Source organism: Salvelinus alpinus, chromosome 10, assembly GCF_045679555.1.
Source record: "Salvelinus alpinus chromosome 10, SLU_Salpinus.1, whole genome shotgun sequence".
Lineage (NCBI taxonomy): Eukaryota > Metazoa > Chordata > Actinopteri > Salmoniformes > Salmonidae > Salvelinus > Salvelinus alpinus.
The window spans coordinates 7,419,132-7,436,868 of NC_092095.1; the positions used below are offsets into that span (position 1 = coordinate 7,419,132).

At 47.2% G+C, this 17,737-nt stretch overlaps 1 protein-coding gene across 2 annotated transcripts in view; it reads right to left on the minus strand.

Annotated features, from left to right (window-relative positions):
* Nucleotides 1–14,147: 14,147 nt before the first annotated feature.
* The window catches only part of LOC139531473 (divergent protein kinase domain 2A), a 106,701-nt gene continuing 103,111 nt past the window's right edge, over nucleotides 14,148–17,737 (minus strand). For both annotated transcript variants that reach the window (XM_071327951.1, XM_071327950.1), the window contains exon 4: nucleotides 14,148–15,454. In XM_071327951.1, the coding sequence (XP_071184052.1) occupies nucleotides 15,105–15,454 (350 nt within the window). In that variant the 3' untranslated portion in view covers nucleotides 14,148–15,104. The remainder of the gene's footprint in view (nucleotides 15,455–17,737) is intronic.

The window sequence follows — 17,737 nt, forward strand, 5'->3', positions numbered from 1 at the left end:
TAACTGAGTTGCCTAGTTAAATAATGTTGAAATATATATATATATTTTTAAATGGTTCTAAATTAAATCATCCTCTTCACCCTCCTCATCATCATTCAGGTCATTGAAGTCACATGCACCATTATCAGCTTCTATCTGGGTCATGTCGTCCATTCATCCATTGATGATAAAAGCATATTTTTATGGTATTTTCTATTAGGTTCCTTATTTTTACTTGGTAGCCAGAGCAAAGCTGCTGAACGCTCGGACAGGACAGATATTCAAGGGGGCGAAAAAGGTGACATTTGGGAATAGAGCTGCACCTGTTTAATTTTGACAGTTATTTGACAAAGGTAAGGGTCATAGAAACAGAAAGGAAAATGCTCTTTATGATACCATATAGAAATCACAATGTTTTACCTGCGTGTGATTCCCGGAGGAGGATTTGATAAAGTGATGCTCCTTTAATTGCATCTGTCAATTACAAGATGAGCCAATTTGACAATGTATAGGCCTAATATTGTGACTCTTCAGGTTATTGTCAATAGGCTAACTCTAATGTGTAAAATGTTTGTTTCGTATAGTTTAGGTGTAGTTTGGATGGGCCGGCTGACTGGCATCACGTAGCAGGTTTTCGTTTCCTTTACGCTACATTTGATAAGTAATAGAGTTACAGTAAATAAAACAGTCCCGTTTAAAGATTTATTTTACAAAGTAAAATGTAAAAGAGAACGGTATCAATCAGCAAGGCGTGCGATCAAATTATTAACATTATTAACATTATTAACATATTAACATATTAACATTATTAACAATATTAACATATTAACAGTATTAACATTATTAACAGTATTAACATATTAACACAATTAACATATTAGCATTATTAACATATTAACAATATTAACATTAACATATTAACAGTATTAACAGTATTAACATGAACAATATTAACATATTAACATTATTAACATATTAACATTATTAACATTTTTAACATGAGCTCCAACGCTGATAAACAGGCATAACACACACTCATCACTACACTATTGTTGTTCTGAATTTAATCACCCTCATCATTCAGTTAGACCTAATTGATATTTAATTGTGAAGTAAGGTACACAATTATCCCCCATTTATCCATTTGTCATTCATTCAGTGAGGAGAGAGAGACTCATTAGCGCCTGGCTGGGTACCAATGTCCTACAGCACATTGTCTTGGAGCCTGGCCGGGTACCAAACGTCCTACAGCACATTGTCTTGGAGCCTGGCCGGGTACCAATGTCCTACAGCACATTGTCTTGGAGCCTGGCCGGGTACCAACGTCCTACAGAACACCGTCTTGGAGCCTGGCTGGGTACCAACGTCCTACAGCACATTGTCTTGGAGCCTGGCCGGGTACCAACGTCCTACAGCACATTGTCTTGGAGCTTGGCCGGGTACCAACGTCTCACAGCACATTGTCTTGGAGCCTGGTCGGGTACCAATGTCCTACAGAACACCGTCTTGGAGCCTGGCCGGGTACCAACGTCCTACAGAACACCGTCTTGGAGCCTGGCCGGGTACCAACGTCCTACAGCACATTGTCTTAGAGGGTGAAGTTAGGTTAAAGTTAATAGGAGTGAAAGAAACATGTAAAAAATGCTATAAATACTTTTCTGTTTGTGATTTCAAAATTCGGGCAAATGAGAAGTGTAAAATACAAACATTTAGGAAGAGTCAGGGAAGGAGCAGGACATGGCTTTTTGGGGGGCAGATTTTTTTTATTTACAAAATCAAAACGTCAGTGGTTGTGCGAGGCCAATACATATCCGTTGGAGTTGATCAGAGTTAAAACTTTGCGCGTGTGTCCCTAGGCTCCTGTTAGAAGACCCGTTGTTTCCGGCCTCCAGCAGTACTGCGTTATGTTTGACATTTGTGTGTGTGTGTGTTGCTACGCTACGGTTGACCTTGGCTTTCTGCAGCAGGATCGTTTTCCCACTTATTCTGTTTTCCCTCCATCTCTCAGGTCACATGACCCCCATCACATGGAAGCTCACCCCCATCAACCAAAGCAAATTCCCTGTCAAAACTAGGTCTTCGACTCAACCCTACCTCTCTCCAAATACCCCCCCCCCCCCCCCCATCTATATGTCCTCATCCCCTCTCTCTGGTCTAGACTCCACTTCCCTCTGTCAAATATAGGTCTCTAACACCAACTTCTCCTCTCTCCATCCCCATTTCACCATTTCCTCAAGCCTGGTCTCATAGACTAGACGTAACATAGTAAACTCAAATTATTATGATATGTTACGTTTGGTATGGTTACATTAAGACAGTTTACGTAACCCTTTAACCTGACTCTTAAACCGTAACCCTTTAACCTGACTCCTAAACCGTAACCCTTTAACCTGACTCTTAAACCGTAACCCTTTAACCTGACTCCTAAACCGTAACCCTTTAACCTGACTCCTAAACCGTAACCCTTTAACCTGACTCCTAAACCGTAACCCTTTATCCTGACTCCTAAACCGTAACCCTTTAACCTGACTCCTAAACCGTAACCCTTTAACCTGACTCCTAAACCTTAACCCCTCCCTCAACGTGACCAAGGAGATGATTGTGGACTACAGGAAAAGGAGGACCTAACACACCCCCATTCTCATCGACGGGGCTGTAGTGGAGCAGGTTGAGAGCTTCAAGTTCCTCGGTGTCCACATCACCAACAAACATACATGGTCCAAGCACACCAAGACAGTCGCGAAGAGGGCATGACAAAACCTATTCCCCCTCAGGAGACTGAAAAGATTTGGCATGGGTCCTCAGATCCTCAAAAAGTTTAACAGCTGCACCATCGAGAGCATCCTGACGGGTTGCATCACTGCCTGGTATGGCAACTGCTCGGCCTCCGACCACAAGGCACTACAGAGGGTAGTGCGTAAGGCCCAGTACATCACTGGGGCCAAGCTCCCTGCCATCCAGGACCTCTATACCAGGCGGTGTCAGAGGAAGGCCCTAAAAATTGTCAAAGACTCCAGCCACACCAGTCATAGACTGTTCTCTCTGCTACCGCACGGCAAGCGGTACCGGAGCGGCAAGTCTAGGTCCAAGAGAGTTCTAAACAGCTTCTACCCCCAAGCCATAAGACTCCAGAACATCTAATCAATTGGCTACCCAGACTATTTGCATTACCCCAAGACGGTAAAAACGCATGTATAATAAATGATTGGAGCATTTCTCACCGTCTCTTTTTTAAATTGTATTTTTATTTTACCTTGATTTAACCAGGTAGGCCAGTTGAGAACAAGTTCTCATTTACAACTGCGACCTGGCCGTCTCTACTGGCCAATATTTTACATTATGTTAATATCACCGTCTCTACTGGCCAATCTGTTACATTATGTTAATATCACCGTCTCTACTGGCCAATCTGTTACATTATGTTAATATCACCGTCTCTACTGGCCAATCTGTTACATTATGTTAATATCACCGTCTCTACTGGCCAATCTGTTACATTATGTTAATATCAGTCTCTACTGGCCAATCTGTTACATTATGTTAATATCACCGTCTCTACTGGCCAATCTGTTACATTATGTTAATATCAGTCTCTACTGGCCAATCTGTTACATTATGTTAATATCACCGTCTCTACTGGCCAATATGTTACATTATGTTAATATCACCGTCTCTACTGGCCAATCAGTTACATTATGTTAATATCACCGTCTCTACTGGCCAATCAGTTACATTATGTTAATATCACCATCTCTACTGGCCAATATGTTACATTATGTTAATATCACCATCTCTACTGGCCAATATGTTACATTATGTTAATATCACCATCTCTACTGGCCAATATGTTACATTATGTTAATATCACCATCTCTACTGGCCAATATGTTACATTATGTTAATATCACCGTCTCTACTGGCCAATCTGTTACATTATGTTAATATCACCATCTCTACTGGCCAATCTGTTACATTAAGTTAATATCATATCAACGAGGACAGTATGTATTCAAACTGGCATTTTTCAGACTGCATGTGTTCAAATGGCACCTATTTCCTACGACCCTCTCTCTCCCTCTAACAGCTAAACATCAGACTCTCTCTCTCTCTCTCTCTCCCTCTAACAGCTAAACATCAGACTCTCTCTCTCTCCCTCCTACCAGCTAAACATCTCTCTCTCTCCCTCCTACCAGCTAAACATCTCTCTCTCTCTCTCTCTCTCCCTCCTACCAGCTAAACATCTCTCTCTCTCCTACCAGCTAAACATCCCTCTCTCTCTCTCTCCCCCTTTTCCTCTCTCTCTCTCCTTCCCTCCCCTCTCTCTCTCCTTGCCTACTTCCCTCCCCTTAATCTCTCTCCCACTTTCCATCTCTGTACCAGCTAAACATCCCTCTCTCTCTCCCTCCTACCAGCTAAACATCCCTCTCTCTCTCTCCCTCCTACCAGCTCAACATCCCTCTCTCCCTCCTACCAGCTAAACATCCCTCTCTCTCTCTCTCTCCCCTCCTACCAGCTAAACATCAGACTCTCTCTCCCACTTTCCGTCTCTGTACCAGCTAAACATCCCTCTCTCTCCCTCTCTCCTACCAGCTAAACATCCCTCTCTCTCCCTCTCTCCTACCAGTGAACCATGGAGAGGCATCAGAACAGGGCCATGTGCTCTAAGAGGTCATGTGGCTCCCTACACTGTTATTGATGGCCTGGCCGCAACACAACAGGACTGGTCAAATCTCTTTCCCCTCTGAAAAATACAGGTTATTCCAAGTCTAAAATATCTCTATCCCTCTCCTTCTCTGCTGGGCCCTTCGAACCATGAAATAGACTTTACATCACGTTAACAGAGACACAGCAACAACCAAGATACGGCTCTTTTCAGTCTCCCTACCTCATTTTTCATCCCCGTTTTTTTCCCTCTTTGCTACTGTAATCGAACACAGGCAGGATCTCTTTCTCTCTCTCTTTCTGTTTATTGTCTAGATTAGATATCTGTTCCAGGGCTGGTTATATGACAGGAAGTCGTACTTCTAAAGTCATGAAGCGATTTAGATCACACCCAGGCCTTTTCAAACACACCTCGGCTGATAAGCTATAGTCTGGGAGTGTTCCTGGGGGGGTCAACCTTTCTGCTGATGATAGCCTACCGTACAGTGGGAGTGTCTGGGGGGGGGGGGGGGTTCAACCTGTCTGCTGCTGATAGCCTACCGTACAGTGGGAGTGTCTGGGGGGGGGGGGTCAACCCGTCTGCTGATAGCCTACCGTACAGTGGAAGTGTCTGGGGGGGTCAACCTGTCTGCTGATAGCCTACCGTACAGTGGGAGTGTCTGGGGGGGGGGGGGGGGGGGGGTCAACCTGTCTGCTGATAGCCTACCGTACAGTGGAAGTGTCTGGAAGTGTCTGGGGGGGGGTCAACCTTGGACTACATACAGTAACCTAGAGGCGCTGTTTTGCTCACTCAGATGCCTTCTTCACTGAGAGTTTCAGCACAGAGGAAGAAGCAAAGCGAGAGGACTCACTCTTGCCAAAATCTGTCAAGAATAAACCCCAATCTGTTTCTATGGGCTTGATATGCAGACCTACACGTCACCAGTAGGTCTCGTAAATGTACCGTTAATCCCAGACATTTGGTTACATAATGCTGGTATTAATTATAGTAATTTACCGTTCTCATGCTCAGAGTGTTCATAAGTTGCTAGAAACACGTTTTGGTTTATTTCATAACCATCATTTAGGAGTTTTGTCATTTTTATTTTATTTTATTTGGAGTGGGCCATGTGAGCAACGTGTCTGTTTTCTCTGTCCTGATAACGTGGAGGGAGCAGGCATAGAAATACCTGGCTGAACTTTGGGGAACGTCTGATTCCTGATCATCTTTACTCACCACGTCCACCACTAATAAACTGAGGCTTCTCAGTTACTGTTTCTTCACCTCACACACTAAGTCAACCAAGTCTTATTTTAATTAGATACATTTTTTTTTTTACACATATTGCGAATGTCCCTCGCAGTATTTTAAAAATCTTCCCAACACGCTCCTGGCCTCGATAATCACTAAACCTCAGTGTGAAAGAGAAGAATATAATAACATACTTCCCCCTTAGGCAACCTCCCCCTGCCGGAATGGGCCCCGTTTGACTTTGACAACGTTGCACTTCACTAGCAATAGCTCAAGTCAAGACAGATAGAAAGGGAGGCGGACAGGTGGATTAGAGAGATGAATGTGATGGAAAGAACCAGCATTTTTAATTTTTATTTTTTTAAATCAGGACATTTTCTCCAGTATTTTTTTGGTTGTCGTCTATTGGCCTTTCTCGTTGCTAAGGGCTACTGCTGTATCTCTTGGGAGTTCCATGCGCTCATTTCTTTAGCCGACAAATGGATCACGGGGTATCAATGTGTCCATATACAGCAGAGGTTGATGCTCCCGCATTAGTTTGACATTTTATCGTTACAATTCGGATTTTTATTGATTAACCACGTGACGATTACTGAGGAATGTAATATTGAAATAAAACTATTCCACAAATGCTCATATAAAAAAATAACTCCCACGTAGATCGGTAGAAATTGTTAGATAAATTGTAAGCTTCGTCAAAATTGAAACTCACCTGCCGCCTATTGTCTCTAATATAACACACACATAAAAAAAAAAACGTGCCCATCCAACTGATTCGGTCAGGCGCCAGCCCTGCTGAAAAACCACCCGCACCCCATGTAGCTAAATACCTAACACACCCCATGTAGCTAAATACCTAACACACCCCATGTAGCTAAATACCTAACGCACCCCATGTAGCTAAATACCTAACACACCCCATGTAGCTAAATACCTAACGCACCCCATGTAGCTAAATACTTAACGCACCCCATGTAGCTAAATACTTAACACACCCCATGTAGCTAAATACTTAACGCACCCCATGTAGCTAAATACCTAACGCACCCCATGTAGCTAAATACCTAACGCACCCCATGTAGCTAAATACCTAACGCACCCCATGTAGCTAAATACCTAACGCACCCCATGTAGCTAAATACCTAATACACCCCATGTAGCTAAATACCTAACACATCCCATGTAGCTAAATACTTAACACACCCCATGTAGCTAAATACTTAACACACCCCATGTAGCTAAATACTTAACACACCCCATGTAGCTAAATACCTAATACACCCCATGGAGCTAAATACCTAACACACCCCATGTAGCTAAATACCTAACACACCCCATGTAGCTAAATACCTAATACACCCCATGTAGCTAAATACTTAACACACCCCACGACAATGTTATTCTGGGTGTCAAAGAAAGCCTGGAGAAATACAGAGAGAAGAAGAAGAGTAGGATGAGATGAACAGAGAGAAGAAGAGAGTTAAATACATAACACACAGCTTTTAATTGGCTGGAGCAGTAGTTAGCTCCACCCCAGCTCATCTGCATGTAACCCATTGGGCTAATCATTAGCTAGATCACAAACAATCAACATTAGGTTGTTGCTGCAACCTATTACTGACTGTCACTCAGCCAAACATGTACTGTGAATGTAATGTAGGTCTAGCTGTTACTGTACACCTGACCCGTGTTTCATTTAGCTCCCATCTCTCCGCTATGCATTCAACGCCATTGGAGAGCGCAACAGGCATTCCCACCGTAGGTACTGCGATGCTCCTCGTCTAAGCGCAGGCCATTAAAACAGCTTGTGTGTGTGTGTTCCCCCAACGATTGTATTCAGAATGTTGTACAATGACTTGGTTTCTCTCCGTGTGTCACTTCCTCATCTGTATGCAACAAGCTGACCAACTGAATACGTCAACTACTCTGCTACTGGGGGATTGTGGGATTTATTTATTACTCAGTGTGGCTGACTGATTATTTACTTGTAGACACATTTTTTTCTCCATTGGACAACTCAATATTTGCATAACTCAGCTCCATCTGGGCTCTCATTTGGGTCATAGGTGCTCATAAGTCTCAGACCTGGCAGGACCAATTTAAACTACTGTGGGTCTGTTGGCCTCAGCTGGGTTCACAAAAGGGAGAGAGCTATCCTCTGGTTAGACAGCTACGGTGCATTCTGTCACGAACCGGCTCGAAGTTCTGACAAAAAGGGAGACAACGTGGAGACTAGGAATAACACAATGTATTAAATAAAGTCAACTAAATACAATTAACAATGTGTGTAATCAGTGGTGTAAGTGAGTGTTTGCGTGTATAAATGTGATAATGAGGGGTGTTGAAATGTGCCAAAGCAAACAAACAGCCTCAAAAATACCACAACGAAATCTATAAATGTGTCTGCATGGAGAGTCTCCTCCATGAATGGGGAAGAGGTCTATTTATCCCGGGACACACCCGGGCCCAGGTGTGTCCCATGTCGCTGACGACCCTCCCGGCTCCGCCCACCGACGTCCTAATAAGGAAACGAGAGCAAAGAGAGAGAATACGGCAGACAGAGTGGGAGGGTCGTCACAGAGTGGGAGGGTCGTCACAATTCGGGAAAGTATTCCAACCCCTTGACTTTTTCCTCATTTTGTTACGTTACACCCTTATTCTAAAATGGATAAAATTGTCATTTTTCCCTCGTCAATCTAAACACAATAACCCATAAAGACAAAGCGAAAACAGGTTTTAAGAAATGTTTGCTAATTTATTAAAAAACCTAATAACAGAAATACATTATTTACATAAGTATTCAGACCCTTCGCTATGAGACTGTAAATTGAGCTCAGGTGCATCCTGTTTCCATTGATCATCCTTGAGGTGTTTCTACAACTTGATTGGAGTCCACCTGTGGTAAATTCAGTTGATTGGACATGATTTGGAAAGGCGCACACCTGTCTATATTACGGTCCCACAGTTGACAGTGCACGTCAGAGCAAAAACCAGGCCATGAGGTTGAAGGAATTGTCTGTAGAGCTCCGAGACAGGATTGTGTCGAGGCACAGATCTGGGGAAGGGTACCAAAACATTTCTGCAGCATTGAAGGTCCCCAAGAACACAGTGGCCTCCATCATTCTTAGATGGAAGAAGTTTGGGGTGGTGACCAAGAACCTGATGGTCTCTGACAGAGCTCGAGTGTTCCTCTGTGGAGAAGGGAGAACCTTCCAGAAGGACAACCATCTCTGCAGCACTCCACCAATCAGGCCTTTATGGTAGAGTGGGCAGACAGAAGCCACTCCTTAGTAAAAGGCACATGACAGCCCGCTTGGAGTTTGCCAAAAGGCATCTAAAGAACTCAGACCATGAGAAACACGATTCTCTGGTCTGATGAAACCAAGATTGAACTCTTTGGCCTGAATGCCAAGGATCTCGTCTGGAGGAAACCTGGCACCATCCCTACGGTGAAGCATGGTGGTGGCAGCATCATGCTGTGGGGATGTTTTTCAGTGGCAGAGACTGGGAGGCTAATCAGGATCAAAGGAAAGATGAACAGAGAAAAGTACAAAGAGATCCTTGATGAAAACCTGCTCCAGAGCACTCAGGACCTCAGACTGGGGGCGAAGGTTCACCTTCCAACAGGACAACAACCCTAAGCACACAGCCAAGACAACGCAGGAGTGGCTTCAGAACAATTCTCAATGTCCTTGAGTGGTCCAGCCAGAGCCCGGACTTGAATCCGATTGAACATCTCTGGAGAGACCTGAAAATAGCTGTGCAGCGACAACCTGACAGAGCTTGAGTGGATCTGCAGAGAAGAATGAGAGAAACTCCCCAAATACAGGTGTGCCAAGCTTGTAGCATCATACCCAAGAAGACTCAAGGCTGTAATCGCTGACAAAGGTGCTTCAACAAAGTACTGAGTAAAGGGTCTGAATAGTTATGTAAATGTGATATTTCTTTTTTTATTTGTAATAAATTTGCCAACATTTCTATAAACCAGTTTTTGCTTTGTCATTATGGGGTTTTCTGTGTTGTCATTTTTTTATATCCATTTTAGAAAAGGCTGTAATGTAACAAAAAGTGGAAAAAGTCAAGGGGTCTGAATACTTTCCGAATGCTCTGTATCCTCTGGTTAGAGAGCAAGTACTCAGGCCTTAGTGCAAAACTCACAGACACACTACAGACCCAGAGGCAGAAAACAGAGCGACAGTCTGGCCCCCCAGAGCGACAGTCTGGCCCCCCAGAGCGACAGTCTGGCCCCCCAGAGCGACAGTCTGGCCCCCCAGAGCGACAGTCTGGCCCCCCAGAGCGACAGTCTGACCCCCCAGAGCAACAGTCTGGCCCCCCAGAGCGACAGTCTGGCCCCCCAGAGCGACAGTCTGGCCCCCCAGAGCGACAGTCTGGCCCCCCAGAGCGACAGTCAGGCCCCCCAGAGCGACAGTCAGGCCCCCCAGAGCGACAGTCAGGAGCCCCAGAGAGACAGTCAGGAGCCCCAGAGAGACAGTCAGGAGCCCCAGAGAGACAGTCTGGCCCCCCAGAGCGACAGTCAGGAGCCCCAGAGAGACAGTCAGGCCCCCCAGAGTGTCAGTCAGGCCCCCCAGAGCGACAGAAGAAAATAAATATGTTTTGAAATGTTATAAAGGCCAATAACCTGCAGTCAAAAACACAAAGCACCTGTAGTGACAACATGAGTAGGTACTGGACTGACACAAACTTCAACACCACATCAGGTAAGTATATATATATAGATTTTAATATTTAAACCCACTAAAAAGTTGTAAATACAACTTTTGAATGAAAGGCACAGGAAAATCAGACACTGCTGATATAATACTCAAATGAAAAAATTACAGTACAAAAGCGGACAGTTATTTATGCACATACAAATCCCTCCTCCAAACTACTGAATGAACCAATTAGAATCCTCCAGGCCCCGGGGGGAAACAGGAAACAGGAAACATTCCCGATGACAACAAAACAAGGGGTTGAGTTCGGGAATCGCACCCTATTCCCTATTTAGTGCACAGCCATGTGGTCTAAAGTAGTGCACTATATAGGGAATAGGGTGCCATAGGGCTCTGGTCTAAAGTAGTGCACTATATAGGGAATAGGGTACCATTTCAGACGTGAGCAAGGAGATTCTAAATCATAACTATAATATAATAATAATAATCCCATCCATTAATCAGCCAGAATCGTCTTTATTGCTTTACCAGACAGACAGATGTCATTAACCTGCCCGGGGACCTGTAGAAGCCGATCTCTGAATCGGCTCGGCTAACTTTGATCTCCCATAACATTTGCTGGAGTTTAGTACTATAGACCGTTTAAAGGTTGACGGCTTCAAAGTGTACGTTGAGTAGTGAAGAGGCAACGTTTAATATTGAACACAAAACTCAAGAGATGTGAAATTACAACGTGTGAGGAGTCAAATCAGGGCTGTCGAGGAAGTAGAGCAAAAACAAGCCCAAAAACAGAACAGTTAAGACAGAAACAGCATTTCCCTTTTCAAACAGGACAGACAGTGGAACTGTAGAGGAGATTAGAGAACAAATTAGAAAAACTAGAGACACTAAAAAGCCATTCATCAATTATAGCCAATTCCAGACTCTGTCGGTACCGCAATGGTACCGCAATTCTTCCAAATCACTTCCTGTCCACGTTCCTTTACCCACACAACACCACTCATCTGAAAGACCCTGATAGGTGAAAGACATCTAATGATGTCCCTCTACCCAGTTCTCTAACCTCCTATATATTATACAACAACAGTGATAGTGACTGGTAGTGAAGGAAAGGACACAAGGAGAGGAGTCTATTCGGAAGTGTTGGGACACAGTATGTTGAATACTTTGAAAATGCATTAATCCTTCCTTCCTGTGATTCCACTAAATGTCTTTCACCTTAACCGATGTCAGATCAGAGTTTACACCAAGGAAGGAATTCAGGATGCATTTCATTTTTTAACTATTCAAACACGGGCCCCTATTTCAGCTTGGTTAACCCTGACCCCGGGCTTAGTTCCATTTCAGCTGGGTTAACCCTGACCCTGGGCTTAGTTCCATTTCAGCTGGGTTAACCCTGACCCTGGGCTTAGTTCCATTTCAGCTTGGTTAACCCTGACCCTGGGCTTAGTTCCATTTCAGCTTGGTTAACCCTGACCCTGGGCTTAGTTCCATTTCAGCTTGGTTAACCCTGACCCTGGGCTTAGTTCCATTTCAGTTTCCTACAGGGTCAGAACAGACAGGGAGGTTTCCTACAGGGTCAGAACAGACAGGGAGGTTTCCTACAGGGTCAGAACAGACAGGGAGGTTTCCTACAGGGTCAGAACAGACAGGGAGGTTTCCTACAGGGTCAGAACAGACAGGGAGGTTTCCTACAGGGTCAGGACAGACAGGGAGGTTTCCTACAGGGTCAGGACAGACAGGGAGGTTTCCTACAGGGTCAGGACAGACAGGGAGGTTTCCTACAGGGTCAGAACAGACAGGGAGGTTTCCTACAGGGTCAGAACAGACAGGGAGGTTTCCTACAGGGTCAGAACAGACAGGGAGGTTTCCTACAGGGTCAGAACAGACAGGGAGGTTTCCTACAGGGTCAGAACAGACAGGGAGGTTTCCTACAGGGTCAGAACAGACAGGGAGGAACAGACAACTCGCCCCACACAGCGCCCCCACCTCTCAACCCACGCTCTCTCTCTCTCAACCCACCCCCCTCTCTCTCAACCCCCCCCCCCCTCTCAACCCCCCCCCTCTCTCTCAACCCACCCCCCCCTCTCTCAACCCACCCCCCTCTCTCTCTCAACCCACCCCCCCCCCCTCTCTCTCAACCCACCCCCCCTCTCTCTCAACCCCCCCCCCCCCTCTCTCAACCCCCCCTCTCCCAAACGTTGATTTCCTGACTCCAGGATAACTGGAAATCGAGTGATTGATTAGCAGCAAATAAGACTTTAATAGCAACCAAGTATTTCTATTTTTCACCCCCCTCTGTTGACCTGCTGTACTGTGCCCAGGTCTCTGCCGGACTAACTGTGTGACTATAGGAGAGTCGAGGTACCTTCCCTTCAGCCGTCTGACACACGGTCCTGTTCTGAGATTCATTCAACCACAAACCATAAGAACAATAGATGCTGTCAGAAAAAAACATATTGTTAAGATTCAATGTTAGCAAACACAAGAGTCCTGGTGGACAGACTGGTCCTGGTGGACAGACAGAGAGGTCCTGGTGGACAGACAGACTGGTCCTGGTGGACAGACAGAGAGGTCCTGGTGGACAGACAGACAGACTGGTCCTGGTGGACAGACAGACTGGTCCTGGTGGACAGACAGAGAGGTCCTGGTGGACAGACAGACAGACTGGTCCTGGTGGACAGACAGACTGGTCCTGGTGGACAGACAGACTGGTCCTGGTGGACAGACAGAGAGGTCCTGGTGGACAGACAGACTGGTCCTGGTGGACAGACAGACTGGTCCTGGTGGACAGACAGAGAGGTCCTGGTGGACAGACAGAGAGGTCCTGGTGGACAGACAGAGAGGTCCTGGTGGACAGACAGAGAGGTCCTGGTGGACAGACAGAGAGGTCCTGGTGGACAGACAGAGAGGTCCTGGTGGACAGACAGAGAGGTCCTGGTGGACAGACAGACTGGTCCTGGTGGACAGACAGAGAGGTCCTGGTGGACAGACAGAGAGGTCCTGGTGGACAGACAGAGAGGTCCTGGTGGATAGACAGAGAGGTCCTGGTGGACAGACAGACAGGTCCTGATGGATAGACAGAGGGGTCCTGGTGGATAGACAGAGGGGTCCTGGTGGACAGACAGACAGAGAAGTCCTGATGGACAGACAGAGAGGTCCTGGTGGACAGACAGACAGAGAAGTCCTGATGGACAGACAGACAGAGAGGTCCTGGTGGACAGACAGACAGAGAGGTCCTGATGGACAGACAGGTCTTGTTGGACAGACAGACAGAGAGGTCCTGTTGGACAGACAGACAGAGAGGTCCTGTTGGACAGACAGACAGAGGGGTCCTGGTGGACAGACAGACAGAGAGGTCCTGGTGGACAGACAGACAGAGAGGTCCTGGTGGACAGACAGAGGTCCTGGTGGACAGACAGACAGAGGGGACCTGGTGGACAGACAGACAGAGGGGTCCTGGTGGACAGACAGAGAGGTCCTGGTGGACAGACAGACAGAGGTCCTGGTGGACAGACAGACAGAGAGGTCCTGGTGGACAGACAGACAGAGAGGTCCTGGTGGACAGACAGACAGAGGGGTCCTGGTGGACAGACAGACAGAGAGGTCCTGGTGGACAGACAGACAGAGAGGTCCTGGTGGACAGACAGAGGGGTCCTGGTGGACAGACAGAGGGGTCCTGGTGGACAGACAGAGGGGTCCTGATGGACAGACAGAGGGGTCCTGGTGGACAGACAGAGGGGTCCTGATGGACAGACAGAGGGGTCCTGGTGGACAGACAGAGGGGTCCTGATGGACAGACAGAGGGGACCTGGTTGACAGACAGACAGAGGTCCTGGTGGACAGACAGAGGGGTCCTGGTGGACAGACAGAGGGGACCTGGTGGACAGACAGAGGGGACCTGGTGGACAGACAGACAGAGGTCCTGGTGGACAGACAGAGGGGTCCTGGTGGACAGACAGACAGAGGTCCTGGTGGACAGACAGAGAGGTCCTGGTGGACAGACAGACAGAGAGGTCCTGGTGGACAGACAGACAGAGAGGTCCTGGTGGACAGACAGACAGAGAGGTCCTGATGGACAGACAGAGAGGTCCTGATGGACAGACAGAGGGGAGAGAAGTCATTTAGTCAGACACCACATGCTACATTATCCACGCGGTCGTCCCTCAGCTCTCCCCCAGGATAGCAGTCCTGCTCTGGGGTGAGGGGGGGTCTGTCGATCCCCTTTCTCCTGGTCCACTAGCTCCAGGCACCTCATTCTCACCAGCTACCAAACAAAGTCAGAAGGAATAATATAAACCAGCAGTGAAGGACTTCCTAGTTCCCTTTAAACATCATATCCTGTCAAGCTTTTGCAGGTTGGGTTTCCACCAGGAGCGGACCGAACCACTGCTGCTGCCGTGTGACCACTGGGGAGGAGATCTCCTGCACTTGAAGTGAGACGAGGAGGGTCAAGGGTAACGTTCCTGGGGACAAGGTCAGAGGGGGGTGAAACCCAAGCCCAACCCTGACCAGCCACGGCCGAGCTGCAGGCTACCGCCAAGCGTAGGCTCTGTTCATTACCTCGCCGTGGCGGAGGAGGAGGAGGAGGAGACTAGCTGGGTGAGGTAATCCCTCAGCTCCTTGGCGGCAGCGAAGCGTCCGAAGCGTTTTTTAGGGTTGGTGCACTCGTCCAACAGCGCTTCCAGTTGGCCGTCTTTGGCTATGTGGGCGGGGGGGTCGTGGAGCAGGCCGCCCGTGGTCCCTCGCCACGTGGCGTAACGCGACAGCAGGTTCTGACACACGGCGTAGTAGTTGTGGTCCACGGTGACGCGGTTACACAGAGACTCCTTGGAGAAGGACAGGCAGGCTTCCTTGTCACAGTCCTCGAAGCGACTCTCGTACCACACGTCATAGTTCTCTGGTTTATCTGGAGAGAGAGACAGAGAGAGAGAGAGAGAGAGAGAGTGGGAGAGAGGGACAGAGAGAGTGGGAGAGAGGGACAGAGAGAGAGACAGAGAGAGTGGGAGAGAGGGATAGAGAGAGGGACAGAGAGAGTGGGAGAGAGGGACAGAGAGAGTGGGAGAGAGGGACAGAGAGAGAGAGAGAGAGAGAGACAGAGAGGGACAGAGAGAGAGAGGGACAGAGAGAGAGAGGGACAGAGAGAGAGAGAGGGACAGAGAGAGTGGGAGAGAGGGACAGAGAGAGTGGGAGAGAGGGACAGAGAGAGAGAGGGACAGAGAGAGAGAGGGACAGAGAGAGAGAGGGACAGAGAGAGAGAGGGACAGAGAGAGAGAGGGACAGAGCGAGAGGGACAGAGCGAGTGGGAGAGAGGGACAGAGAGAGAGAGGTACAGAGAGAGAGAGGGACAGAGAGAGAGAGGGACAGAGGGAGTGGGAGAGAGGGACAGAGAGAGTGGGAGAGAGGGACAGAGAGAGAGACAGAGGTTAGACAGGTATAATACTACTGAGAGATATGACGAGGAATACTGTGAGAGGGAATAGACCTTGTTACAGTGAGTCCATTGCAGCAGCTGTTTATGCATCATTCATATCCCCGTCATTGTTGTGTTAAAATCCATTTCAGATCCTTTTCCCAAAAAGCTGAACTGGAATTGATTCAGACTGTGAACAAACACTAGTGACGGGAACTGATTACGTTTCACTATAACACTTGAAAACCCTTCATTAGCCTACGCCATGACTGGACCTTCCATGGCAGCTTCAATCAAGGGGTTTTTAAAATGGCTGCTATGTTGTCTTCATTTTAAATATCAAAAAGGAAAACCTTACACAGTGCTTCATTTATGAGTTGGGAGGTATCGGAAACAAAAAGTCAGGCGAGAGCGAAGGTGACCTGGGGGCTCTGAGGTACCTGAGCGCATAAATACAACATATATATCATTTAATTTGCATACTGCAGTAGAATAGAGGCACTTGCAGTAGTTGCACACGGGAAAAAATGTTGCCTTTAATAAAACGCATTTCATGCAATTTCTTTTTGTTAGTAATTACTATCTTGTCTCATCGCTACAACTCCCGTACGGGCTCGGGAGAGACGAAGGTCGAAAACCACGCGTCCTCCGAAGCACAACCCAACCAAGCCGCACTGCTTCTTAACACAGCGTGCCTCCAACCCGGAAGCCAGCCGCACCAATGTGTCGGAGGAAACACCGTGCACCCGGCCCCCTTGGTTAGCGCGCACTGCGCCCGGCCCGCCACAGGAGTCGCTGGAGCGCGATGAGACAAGGATATCCCTACAGGCCAAACCCTCCCTAACCCGTGCGTCGCCCCACGGACCTCCCGGTCGCGGCCGGCTGCGACAGAGCCTGGGCGCGAACCCAGAGTCTCTGGTGGCACAGCTAGCGCTGCGATGCAGTGCCCTAGACCACTGCGCCACCCGGAAGAACAGGAGAATCTCTTTTAATACTGCAAAAAAAATGATCAAAATGCCAGACTACCTAGACACTGACAAACTGAGAATCTGAGATCAATAAAAAATAACCTGGTGTTGAATCCGCCAGGGCCTTGGTGTGACGAGACCTATTGCACAATATGAGGAGGAAATTAAAGTCTGTCCAGTTTCACTGACTCACCCAATGAAACGCAGCTCGCCTCACTCACTGACGGTCCATGCCAAAAAGCTCACCTCTCTCTCGTGTTACTTTGTAAAACGAGAACGTTTGCTCAATAGGCCGGTAGCCTACAGAAAGATTACTATTCTCTTCTCAGGTAAAAAACATCCATTTGCTTTCCAACCCGTGTTTTCCCGCGTTTGCATTTGAAATCTTGCTAAAAGCCTGTTTTGTCTGCATGCTGTTCACTGACAGATTTGGATCGCGCTTCCTGATTGTAGGCGTGCCTTGTGATTGGGCGACACACAATCCACAGCTAGTCTATGTATTTTAAAAGAAGCTATTGATCCTCTGTGGCTAAACTACACGTCTACTCATGCTTCAGTATTTTCAATGATTTCATTTCTTTCTGAACAGACAGATGTAATCCTATCATTTCGTCAGTTATTCCAGTTTATCAGGGCTGATTGCAGGACCTCCAGCAACCTTTGCCGCAGCTATGATTCTATCAGGATATAAACGATGAAGAGCAACGATGAAGATGAGAGTTGCAGGCTCATGTCTATCAGAGCAGAGAGAGAGAGAGATCATAGACAGGGAATCTCATTCTAGTGCTGTGAGAGATACAGGCGGTGGTCT